Consider the following 12,384-nt stretch of genomic DNA (forward strand, 5'->3'; position numbering starts at 1 on the left):
ATTGCTAAAGAAGCTGGCTGCTCAGAGTGCTGTATCCAAGCATATTAATGGAAAGTTAAGTGGAAGGCAAATGTTTGGTGGTAAAAAAAAAACAAAAAAACAACAGGGATGACAGTGGTCTTGAGAGGACTGTAAAGCAAAACTAGTTCAGGGGTTTGGGGGAGATTCATAAGGAGACGACAGCAGCTAAACCCAGAACTTCAAGAGTCACCACACCCAGACATATCCGGGACATCGCCAACAAATGTCACATTCTTTGTGTTAAGCCATTTCGGAAACAGAGACAACATCAGAAATGTCTTAGCTTTGCTGAGGAGAAACATGGATCATTTGTTGCTCAATGGTCCAAAGTCCTCTTTCACATTAAAATTAAATTTAATTGCATTTGGAATTCAAGATCCCAAAGTTTGGAGGAAGAGTGTAGTGTCATAGAATCTATGCTGTCTAAAGTCCCAAGTAAAGTTTCCACAGTCAGTGATAATTTGGGGTGCCATGTCTTCTGCTGGAGTTGGTCCACTGGGTTTTATTAAGTCCAAAGTCAACACAGGCATCAACCAGGAAATGTTAGAGCCTTATTAAGTATTAAGTGTAAGCTGCAATCATCATAAATTCGATTGTTGAGCTTTACCTAGTAGAGCAAAACTCAGCAATCTAAGTTCCACTCTCTGAACTTTTCAATGAGACCATCATTAATCGACATACACTTCTAGTCTGATGGAATTCAGTTTTTAGATTTGGACTAAACACAGCCAGAATAATAAATCTAGGGGTCACAGTAGCTCCTTTACCATTAGTAGTCAGGGTACTAGTGAGCAGTAAAGATAAGGAGGAAGAGGAAAACTGAAAGAGAAGAAATGGAGGTCATCCAAAGCACTGCCTCACAAAGTGAAAAACCTGGTGGAAGTGATGAAAAATGTCCCACCAGTGACAAAAACCAGTAGGATCCCCTTCTCTGTGCCATTCTAGCTGGATTTATGTCATGATGATGAATATAATGTCATTTATGGCTGTCATAATTAATGATTAAATCTTAGCTGTCAAGTCAACCTATAAATAGTGAAACCCATTAAGAATTTATCCAGAAAGATAACCACCTTTTATGCCGTTGCTGTAGCCAGTTAATTTCACCACACGTCTACTGGTACTGCTCTAAGACATGCTAGTAAAGGCAAATGGAGGTTAAATTTAGATATTTCCACTGAAAGTTTGGAGTTTTAAATCTATTTAAAACTTTTTTTTGAGTGCAGTTTATTTCTTGCTCTGTGTTCGTTCATGCTTCTGCCTGGGGGATTTTTCTAGCTTATTATAAAAAAATTGGATAGCAATTAATCACAGCATAAGTGTAACATTTATTGTTAATTATTTTATCATTTCTACTTGTATGAACAAAAGTGCAATATTACATAAAACATTCCAATAAGTAAACGGGACAAATCATTTCACTTTACATTAATACATACACATCATATTGAGGATATGGTTAATAATACTAACCTAAAACATATCTTGAATCCATGTTTAATCATGATGATGATAGTTGAAGTACAAATGATAACATGCAAAGAGCAAGAAAGTTCCAGGATGAAGCTCTGTGTTTTAAAATTTTAAACTCCATCAGTTAACAACCTTTCTCAACAGAAAGTATCCTATTGTAAAAACACCTCACCTGCTCGGTGGAGAACAGCAGACTGGGATATACAGTCTGTCTGCTGGGACAGGTGAAACAAGTCCCTTTGGGAGTGGAAAAAGGGATCTCAGTACAACCACGGAGGTTCATGAAAACACCAACATGCACATGAAGCTTTTCTTCTTATGATCATCAAGATGCATATTACGAAACACAGAAATTAGGAAACCCCTGTTAGAGGCTGTCATTAGAGGGTATATTCAGGAGAAAGTCCAGGGCTCTTCTGACTTCCAGTTCACCCCTGGAACTTGCATAGTTCTTTTTTTATTTTTTAATAGAAATCACTTTAGTGAATATGACCACTCAGCACATTAAATTGATTGGTCAAACATGTAAAAATATTCTGCAACTATTTTGATAATTGATTGCTTTTGAGATATAAATGTGCATTTCTGATTAAAGCTTATTTTGGGTTTTATTTTTGTAAAACACCCCACTGTTACTAATCGATATTATTGGGTGTTATTTTGATTGCCATTCAGTATAAACCACTAGGTATTGAGGTTTTCTGTCCATTTGGTATATGAACAGAAACTGCCTATCCTCATGGATCCTCTAAACAATGGAGTGAATGCTGACGGCTGTATCCTTAGTGAGAGCGGCCTGTGCTACTTTAGATTACACTTGATAACATTTAAAAGCAGGAATCTGAAACTATTCCAGGAAGCCCACCTGAGCCTCTGCAGAACCGGTATGGTTAGCACAGAAACAGTCCCAGTTTAGATGAGCACAGTTGATTCTGCCTCTGGCAGATTTGCATTGCAAATGGAGGGGGCTGTTTGAAAATTCACAACATCTCCACAGGGCGCGTCTCATGGTCATCAACAAGTCTACATAGGCAATCCTGTCCCGTCCTCCACTAGCACACACACATACAGAGGATGGTATTTTGGTAAGTTTCCTGCAACAAGTGAAACCAAATAAACATCTTGCTGTTTGGGGAAAGTCTGGCTCCTCTTATTTTGTATCTCCATCTCATCTTCCTGTTGCATTCATAACATATGGATGAAACTCTTATGAAAATAAAGGTTACAAAAAATGCAGTTACCTTCTCAACATTTGTTGTCCATCATGGAAAACTTGATATTTTAGAGATGTGGGCAGCAATATCATCTCTAGATGGATATACATGAGGTAAGGGGTCAGACTGTGCCATAACCCAGCATGTCAGGGGCTGACAGTTGTCAAGATGTGCCTATATTGGAACTAACGTGTATAGAAGCACCCCACACATGGTATGTCATCTTACACATGGCATGCACTTCCATTATAAAACTAAACGGCCTTGTGAAAGTCTACAATCCGAACCATATCGAACTCTGCCTCTGCTCTTGTGCAGACAATAGTAAAGTCTAAGAGTGTTTTAACACAAGGATCATCCCGGCTTTAGTTTGTTACACCTTCATTTGGTTTAGTTCACTTTCACACTTCAGTCAAAACTGACCAAACAACGTGATGCTGTTACAAAAGCTGCATGTTTGCGGCGATACCACAAAAAGCTGCCCAGTATGAGCAGCAAGAAAGCCAGCGAGTTATTCCGCCTGTTCTTCTGTATGCATAAGACGAAAGCAGTAATACCGAAACAGTCGAGAGACTACGATGTGTTGCTGTGGTTACATAGAGGCAGAGAGCAGTAATGCAAGGATTTAAGTTTCAGATCACAAATATGTCTGTAAATCATCAGAGAAGTCACTTTCTCTTTGCGGGTTCACTTCCTCACTTTGCTTCTCTGGATTGTCTGTTTACATTTCCCACTTTCAGTGAACTTCAGCAGGGTTCACTAGCAAACACAGACCTGGGTTTTCATGGGGGACCTTCTTTGTTCCAGAGCTCAGATGAGCTTTCATAGCTGCCTTCCAGCAAAGCAAACTGTCCAAGGAAACAAACTATTGTTCGCCAAACTGCCCTTGTGTGAAAGAACTACAATTCACCCATAAGAGCCTTTGTGTGTCTGGACCTTCACTTGACTGTCAGATGTTACGGTTACAGTCTGTAACCCATCCCCAGCTAGTGCTGCCCTCACTTGTGCCCTTAGCTGAATGTTGATGCTAAATCATTATCATGTCCTTTACATATTTATGTTGCTAAATGCCAACTCAAAATAGGCTAGGTCAGAGTTCATTAAGTCTAACTTTGTCTGTTCACAGACTAATAGTTTAAGGACTGATTTGATGAACAGGATACAAATGCATCCCACTCAGGCTTGTGTCTTTCTTCCAACTTCCAACCATACATGCATGCCTTATGTATGAAGATCTTATCTAATATTTCTCCATCCATCCATCCATCCATCCATCCATTTTCTATACCAACTTGTCCTTGATCCATGGGGTGATGGGGTGTTCATCCCACCTGTCGCTTGTGATATAACAGGTCACAGGTCCATCACAGGGCAACACAGAAACACACTGGACTAACACACACTCATACCTGAGGGCAATTTACAGGCAAATTGCCTTAACAGTTTAGCAGAACATAAAAACCTTATGGAAGTCTGCCCACAGCCATCAGCATCTACAACGGCTCTTTGAGGAAACCTTCATAATATGAGCTACAACAACATTTAATTTCCCTTTGAGATTAATAAAGTATTTTTGAATTTGAATTGAATTGAAGTCTAACGATCAGTCATTTGACCTGTGATGGTCATGGTGATTGAAAGGTTTATATCCATTTTTGAAGACTTTAATGTTTTGAATATAGTTAATAAGAATTATTTCAACACTTAGTGTACAGATTTGTGCATTGTTGTATTATTTATGCAACATTATTTCTGCTTTTGCCTGTTCTGGACAATACTTCAGTTTCATGGCATAAGTAATAAAACATTTAACTGGACTTTTGTGACTGAACATTCTGACAAATTTTTACTTCAAACCTTTTCTACTTTTGTCATTATTATTATTATTAGTGTCTTTTTTATGTTTTCAGAAAAAATAATCATCGTTTACAGTAGAAAAAAAAATGTCTTCATATTGGAAATCTGTTGTTCACGCCTTTCTCGCAAACTCCGCCCATAATTCAAATAGACGCTGTGATTGGCTGACTCAGAATACGGTTCCGTCATCGCTCAGGGCGCCCATTCATCTCTGCAATTGGGCGTTGGGCTCTGCATCTTATTACCAACAAGGGACATTTCTCCATTTTGCAGCCCGTCTACATCGAGACGGCCACCAATCTGGGATTTTATTTCTTCTGCTCACTCAGCCAGCTTTCCCCCTGCTTCACTGAAATTCCTCTCTACTCTCACTGGATTCTGCTCATCATTTTCCCCTAAACTTTTTTTTCCCTGCAAAAAAAAAAAAAAAAGAACAGAAATAGAGGGGGGACCGAGAGCATTTGAACAAAGAAGCTTGTGGGTCTTTGTTCGGGCTTTTTTTTTTTTTTGGATCGGTTGGGTTTCTTTGTTGGAGCGATAAAGAATGGGAGCGCAACTGACTAAGACAGCTGGAAACGCTGAAACTGTGGCTGAAAAGCCAGGAGAGGCTGCTGCTTCCCCCAGCAAGATCAACGGACAGGTAAGTGAGATTTTAACAGGCATCTGGGTAGATTCTCCCGGTTGCGGAGGGGGATGCGCTGTCTGGGCGCAATCCGTGCGTCAATGTGGATAAAGCGAGAGGAAACCGCTTTGCGTGCAACAGTTTGATATATTCAGTTTCCAACCTGAGAAAGACCAACATTGCTCGATGTTAGTCTGACCAAACAAACATTGTTTTGAAGGCAGCCTTGGATGCTGTCGAAAAGGGAATGAAAATGTTTGAATTAAACATGGATAGAATGTTTTGCTTTTATTGACTTCGACCTGCGTTAGGTGTAAATTAAGATGTTAGTCTGTGGAGGTCGGCTCAGATGCAGGGAGGACAACAAAGCGGTGCGCACTCGGTGCACCACGCCTTTTGTTGCAGATGCTCGGCTAGAAAGTGGAGATGGCAGCCTGTTATCACCCAGGAGGAGGAGGAGGAAGAGGAGGAGGAGGAGGGGGGACGGCGGCGGCAGGGAGCCGGGCCGTGCGCCCCAGAGAGGAGGCGACGTGTGCTGCAGGCGCTCTTGGAGCGGTGTTGTTTCTAGTGGGAGGCTTCTATACTAAAGGTGTTCAAAGCATTATCACTGCTGTACCTCCACTGATCTGTGGGGTTAAAGAGCAGCTGCTGCTTTAATGGACAGTTGCTTGACTGGAAGCCTCACTATGCGCTCAGTCTGAGCGAGAAAAGAGGAAATGTGCTGCTTGTCGTTTTGTCGGTGCAGTTTTTTCGTATCATTTCCACAAGCAGCGGTTTTCTCTGAAAAGCAGAACATATGTGTGTTTGTGTGAGTTGTTATGGGGTGGTAGTGGCTTTTGTTGCTGCTGATCTTATGGTGTCTGCTCCCCCTTGTGTCCACTGGTGGCACTGTCCACCCCAGTGCTGAAAGCCAAGCCGAATCTTTGTGCCGCTGACCCTACTCTGTTTCTTGTTCACAGGAAAATGGGCATGTCAAAGCAAACGGAGATGCCTCTCCTGCTGCAGCTGAGAATGGCAAGGAAGAGGTGCAGGCCAATGGCAGCGCAGCTGCTGAGGAGAGCCCCAAAGAAGAGGGGGAGAAAGCCGAAGTCGCCCCAGCTGAGAAGGAGGCTGCAGATGAGGAGAAAGTAGAGGCGGTCTCTCCAGCTCCTCCTGAAGGAGAAGCTGCAGCCAAGGCAGAGGGTGGAGCAACGCCCTCTACCAGCAATGAGACCCCCAAGAAGAAAAAGAAAAAGTTTTCCTTCAAGAAGTCTTTTAAACTTAGTGGCTTTTCCTTCAAGAAGACCAAGAAGGAAACGGGCAATGAAGCTGAGAATCCAGAGGCAACAGTAGAGTCGGCAGGACCTGCCGAGGAAGCCAAGGCCGATGGCAAGGAGGAGCCGGCAGCTGCCACTGACGACGCAAAGCCTGCGGAGGGGGAGGTGACCCCTGCTGCAGAGCAGGTCAAGGAGGACCCAGAGAAGAAGCCAGAGGAGGGGGCAGTGGAGGCAACAGAAGCAGAAAAACCCACCGAGGAGGCTGCAGCCCCGGAGGAGCCAAAGGCAGAGGAGAAACCAGCCGAGGCACCTGCAGTGGCAGAGGAGGTGCCCAAGGCAGAAGAGGCCACACAGGAGGCAGCACCAGCAGATACCCCAGCTGCTGCCCCGGAGGCTTCTGAGTAACACAGCAGAGAGGAGGGAAAAATCTGAAACAAAGATAATCAAAGAACATTCCCTGTTTGTGCGTTGGAGTGTTGCCACATGCTGGCTTCGAAGAACTTGCAACCAGGGAGATTTTAAAGCTTTCTTAAGATTTCAGTTTTAGTTTCCAATAACCCCCCCCCCCCCACCCTACCCCTATACAAAACCCACCTCAGTCCACTGATACAACCAGGTGGGTGGCTTCAGTACAACTGATCCATGCTCTGCCATATTTTTTTACATCAGTATTACCTTTATTTGGTTTGTTTCTTATTATTTTTATACAAAATGTAAACAAAAATAGTAATGGACTCGCCCAAGGTATGAAGATGTGGGGATTGAGTTGTAAATGAAGGGTGGGCTGGGGGTGAGTTCAGGGAGCCTGGGAAATGTGCCACTGACTATTATACAATGAGTAACTTTTAAGAAAAAAATTGGGACCAACATTTAAAAACTCCACTCGGTTTACAACACTAAGACTTTTCCTTTTACAAGATTCCCAATCCCAGAGATAGATTTTTAGGACCTGATATAAACTCATAGGAGCTTTTCACTTCTCATTAGCTGTACCAGTCAGTGATTCAGTAGGGATACAAGTTGTATAGGCTTTATTGTTAATTGTTGGTATAATAAACATGTAAGTATGTATAGGCGGGGTGTTTTTAACTGTGATTATTGTACAAAAGAAAATCTTGATCTCATGAAGCACATAAGGGTTTGCAGCTCTCTTTTTCCACCTCCTCATTTTTGTAAGATACCAACGAACACATGCACAAACAGGAGACATACTGATCTATTTTCAAAACATTTTAAACTAAAAAAGACAAGCTGTGATGAGTGGTAACCGTTTCTATACTGTGGTATGTTGTATTCCAGCAAACAGCTCCTTTTCCAGTGGTTTTTCAACTTCGATTTATTGACCTTACCTGATGCAAATGTTTGTGTAGCATCTTGTCTCTCTTATCTACTTTTTATTCTTTTGTAAATACTGGAGACGCTTCGACTTTGACTTAGAGATGGAATGTAACTTTGCCTACTCGACAGTTGCTATTAAAACCCTCCTGCTTAAGGTGTTCTGACTTTCTGTGAGCACACTAAAAGCAAAAATAAATGTGAAGAAAACATGAGCTGCATTTCTTGTTATTGCAACGTTGGACTTTGTTGCTATGTGCCACTTTAAGTGAACAAACATTTTACTTTTGCCACCACAAAAAAGAGGAAACGAAGTGGGCTAAGAATGGCCATCAAACCACGTGTTAGCTGAAAACAGGCAAACACAAGCCTGATGCTTCTAGAACGAAGTTAAATATATCAGCACAGTGCCCTGCAAGTATTCATCTCTCCAGCATTTTGTCATAACCACAAACGTCAATGCATTTAGTCGCATTTTGTACTAGACCTACACCTACCTATGCAGAATTGAGGTGAAAGAAATAACCTTTGACACATGCTTTATACTTTTTACTAATGTAAATCCAACAAGTGTGTAATTGTATTCAGCCAACCATGTGATATTCAGAGTTAGGTTCTAAAACAATATATATAGCTTTGAACATTTCACAGAGCTTTGTTCAATCCATCATCTGAACATGGAGAGGGTGTGACATAACTTCGAGCAGAGAAGTATTATACTGTAGGGATGCGTCTCTTAAACAGGATCAGGGAAGCTGCTCAGAGCTGATGGATGGGAGGACAGAACTGGAAGAAAACATCTTTGATTCTGCAGAAGACCTGGAAATGTGCCAGAGTGTTAAACTTACCAGCAAGATTGTGACCAGCCAGTGCTACAATGCAACGGTTTGGATCAAAGCATATCAATGTGTTAAAATAGCCCAGTCAAAGTCCAGAACTAATCCAGGGAGACATTTTTGGCTAGATTTGAAAAGTGGTATTTACAGATGTGGAAAAAAAAACCCAAAACAAATTAGACAGAATAAAAATGTCCATCTCTAGATGTTTAAAGCTGGTTGAGACATACTCCTAAACACTTGCACAGTACTGACTCAGTTGGGTTGAATACAAATGCATGCCAAACATGTCAGACTCGTAAAAACGTGGAAAACCAAGATTCAGTTTCCTTCCACTTCCCAGTTATGGAAGTCCCAGTAAAATACATTAAAGATTGTTATTGCATAATTGAAGAGACTACAATTAGAATTGGTAACGAGAATGTTTCTCATAACAGAAAATATTTTCAGGAATAGCAGCCTTCTTTCAGCCAGCTGATCAGCAGTATGTGGGAAAGGGGCAGTGCTAGTTGGAGCAAACTCCAGTCTCTCCAGGACTTTCTCTGGCAACTCCATAGGATGACTTTCAACCATAAAAACAGTGCAACAGAAAACTTTTAGTTTTGAAATTTGGTAACTGCCCTATACCTATTTCAGATCATGTCAAATAGATTCATACTATTTGGATTTTGTTAAGCTATATTTATATCTGTCCACAACATCTGAGGGCATTTGATGTACGAATTGGCTGGTGTTGCTGTGGGTAAGGTCTACTTCACGCAGTGGAAATAAAACACGTGATCACATGTACAGGTCCTTCTCAAAATATTAGCATATTGTGATAAAGTTCATTATTTTCCATAATGTCATGATGAAAATTTAACATTCATATATTTTAGATTAATTGCACACTAACTGAAATATTTCAGGTCTTTTATTGTCTTAATACGGATGATTTTGGCATACAGCTCATGAAAACCCAAATTCCTATCTCACAAAATTAGCATATAATTAAAAGGGTCTCTAAACGAGCTATGAACCTAATCATCTGAATCAACGAGTTAACTCTAAACACCTGCAGAAGATTCCTGAGGCCTTTAAAACTCCCAGCCTGGTTCATCACTCAAAACCCCAATCATGGGTAAGACTGCCGACCTGACTGCTGTCCAGAAGGCCACTATTGACACCCTCAAGCAAGAGGGTAAGACACAGAAAGAAATTTCTGAATGAATAGGCTGTTCCCAGAGTGCTGTATCAAGGCACCTCAGTGGGAAGTCTGTGGGAAGGAAAAAGTGTGGCAGAAAACGCTGCACAACGAGAAGAGGTGACCGGACCCTGAGGAAGATTGTGGAGAAGGGCCGATTCCAGACCTTGGGGGACCTGCGGAAGCAGTGGACTGAGTCTGGAGTAGAAACATCCAGAGCCACCGTGCACAGGCGTGTGCAGGAAATGGGCTACAGGTGCCACATTCCCCAGGTCAAGCCACTTTTGAACCAGAAACAGCAGCAGAAGCGCCTGACCTGGGCCACAGAGAAGCAGCACTGGACTGTTGCTCAGTGGTCCAAAGTACTTTTTTTTGGATGAAAGCAAATTCTGCATGTCATTCGGAAATCAAGGTGCCAGAGTCTGGAGGAAGACTGGGGAGAAGGAAATGCCAAAATGCCAGAAGTCCAGTGTCAAGTACCCACAGTCAGTGATGGTCTGGGGTGCCGTGTCAGCTGCTGGTGTTGGTCCACTGTGTTTTATCAAGGGCAGGGTCAATGCAACTAGCTATCTGGAGATTTTGGAGCACTTCATGCTTCCATCTGCTGAAAAGCTTTATGGAGATGAAGATTTCATTTTTCAGCACGACCTGGCACCTGATCACAGTGCCAAAACCACTGGTAAATGGTTTACTGACCTTGGTATCACTGTGCTCAATTGGCCTGCCAACTCTCCTGACCTGAACCCCATAGAGAATCTGTGGGATATTGTGAAGAGAACGTTGAGAGACTCAAGACCCAACACTCTGGATGAGCTAAAGGCCGCTATCGAAGCATCCTGGGCCTCCATAAGACCTCAGCAGTGCCACAGGCTGATTGCTTCCATGCCACGCCGCATTGAAGCAGTCATTTCTGCAAAAGGATTCCCGACCAAGTATTGAGTGCATAACTGTACATGATTATTTGAAGGTTGACGTTTTTTGTATTAAAAACTTTTCTTTTATTGGTCGGATGAAATATGCTAATTTTGTGAGATAGGAATTTTGGGTTTTCATGAGCTGTATGCCAAAATCATTCGTATTAAGACAATAAAAGACCTGAAATATTTCAGTTAGTGTGCAATGAATCTAAAATATATGAATGTTAAATTTTCATCATGACATTATGGAAAATAATGAACTTTATCACAATATGCTAATATTTTGAGAAGGACCTGTATACAAGAACGTCTGTTAAGGAATGAAGGTCAAATCAAACCACATTATAGGTGACTTTCCTGTGCCTACTAATGATGGCCTAAACCTATGTCAACATCAGTAGGGTTTCTAGAACGTCTATCAGGTTGTGTCCACTGGTGTTTTATTCCTATTGCTTATCTTATGGGTAACTTATGGGTAGTTTTTTCATGTGCTAGAGGAGGCCACACTACAATCTTTGTTCTAATGTGAAATATATTTGGTTTCAGTAATAGAACGGTCACATTGTGACTATCTGTATTCCAGGACAGCTTTCTAACAGCGCCCCCTGGGGTCACGATGTCTAACAGCACCAGAATTTGGTGAATTATCAGCCTAATCAAAGCGCTTATTCCATTAGTGATGGGCATTCCGGCTCTTTTTTGAGAGCCGGTTTTTTTGGCTCTGCTCTTTCGGCTCCCAAGTGGCTCCTCAGATTTTTTGTTTATTACATGAATTCATGACCAAAAATAATAGCAAATAGTGTGTAAAAGGAAGTACTAATATAAAAAACATGCATTATATGAAATGTTTTTTTTAATCTATGCAGCTTTATTTGTAAATTAAAAATAAACTGAAGCAGAGTATGACAAAAAGTATAAAATATACAATAAAATATTAAACATAAAAACAAACATCTCAATCAGACACCGAAAAAACAACCAATCGTCTCTCTTCGTTCACTTAAAAGAACCGGCTCGTTCGCGACCTACACATCACTATATTCCATCCACCTGGCGGTCCGACCTCCTCCCGGCTGGTGCCAAACCGATCAAATAAATGTCTGTTCAAAAGATCCGGGGATACAACACAAGCCGCGAAGGCCTAAAGGTTCGACTAGAGTTCACCGAGTCAAACAAAGAGGAAACAAGAATTAGACACAGGACAAAACATCGTTTCCCCAGTTTACCTACTGCAGCGGAAACAGCACAACGGAAATTCTTTTTGCCAATAATAATATACAGTAGACGAAAGAAAAAGATATATTATCAGGGAGTTGGTGTTGACGTACGGAGCGATTCTGTTGCGCTCATTGTTGTCAGAAAGCCAATACTAATCAACCCCCATTAAAGTACAACTGCAAATGTAGCTGTTTATATTGAAGCCAGTTTATCGTTTTACAGGATTGTAGTCGTGTCCAACGAATGACATCAACCAGCAGAAACATGTCAATTACGCACATTTGTGGAATCATGAACATTTTTATTTCTCTCCTTGCTAAAAGTAATGTTAGTCAGCAAAGGCACTTCCCTGTTTTTACAGATTGGGAAGCTACTTTATCTGTGGTCAACGCGCCCCCGTGTGGCGAAATATTGTTATTACACAAAGCTGCAACAAATATTCAACAAACAAA

At 41.5% G+C, this 12,384-nt stretch overlaps 1 protein-coding gene across 1 annotated transcript; it reads left to right on the top strand.

The window, feature by feature from the left end:
• Positions 1–4,791: 4,791 nt before the first annotated feature.
• Positions 4,792–7,993, top strand: marcksa (myristoylated alanine-rich protein kinase C substrate a). Its single transcript, XM_047387015.1, has 2 exons — positions 4,792–5,205; positions 6,147–7,993. The coding sequence occupies exons 1-2, from the start codon at positions 5,110–5,112 to the stop codon at positions 6,846–6,848; spliced, it is 798 nt and encodes a 265-aa protein (XP_047242971.1). The 5' UTR covers positions 4,792–5,109; the 3' UTR covers positions 6,849–7,993.
• The last annotated feature ends 4,391 nt before the right edge of the window (positions 7,994–12,384 follow it).

This window comes from Girardinichthys multiradiatus, chromosome 15 (assembly GCF_021462225.1).
Source record: "Girardinichthys multiradiatus isolate DD_20200921_A chromosome 15, DD_fGirMul_XY1, whole genome shotgun sequence".
In the NCBI taxonomy this organism is placed as follows: domain Eukaryota; kingdom Metazoa; phylum Chordata; class Actinopteri; order Cyprinodontiformes; family Goodeidae; genus Girardinichthys; species Girardinichthys multiradiatus.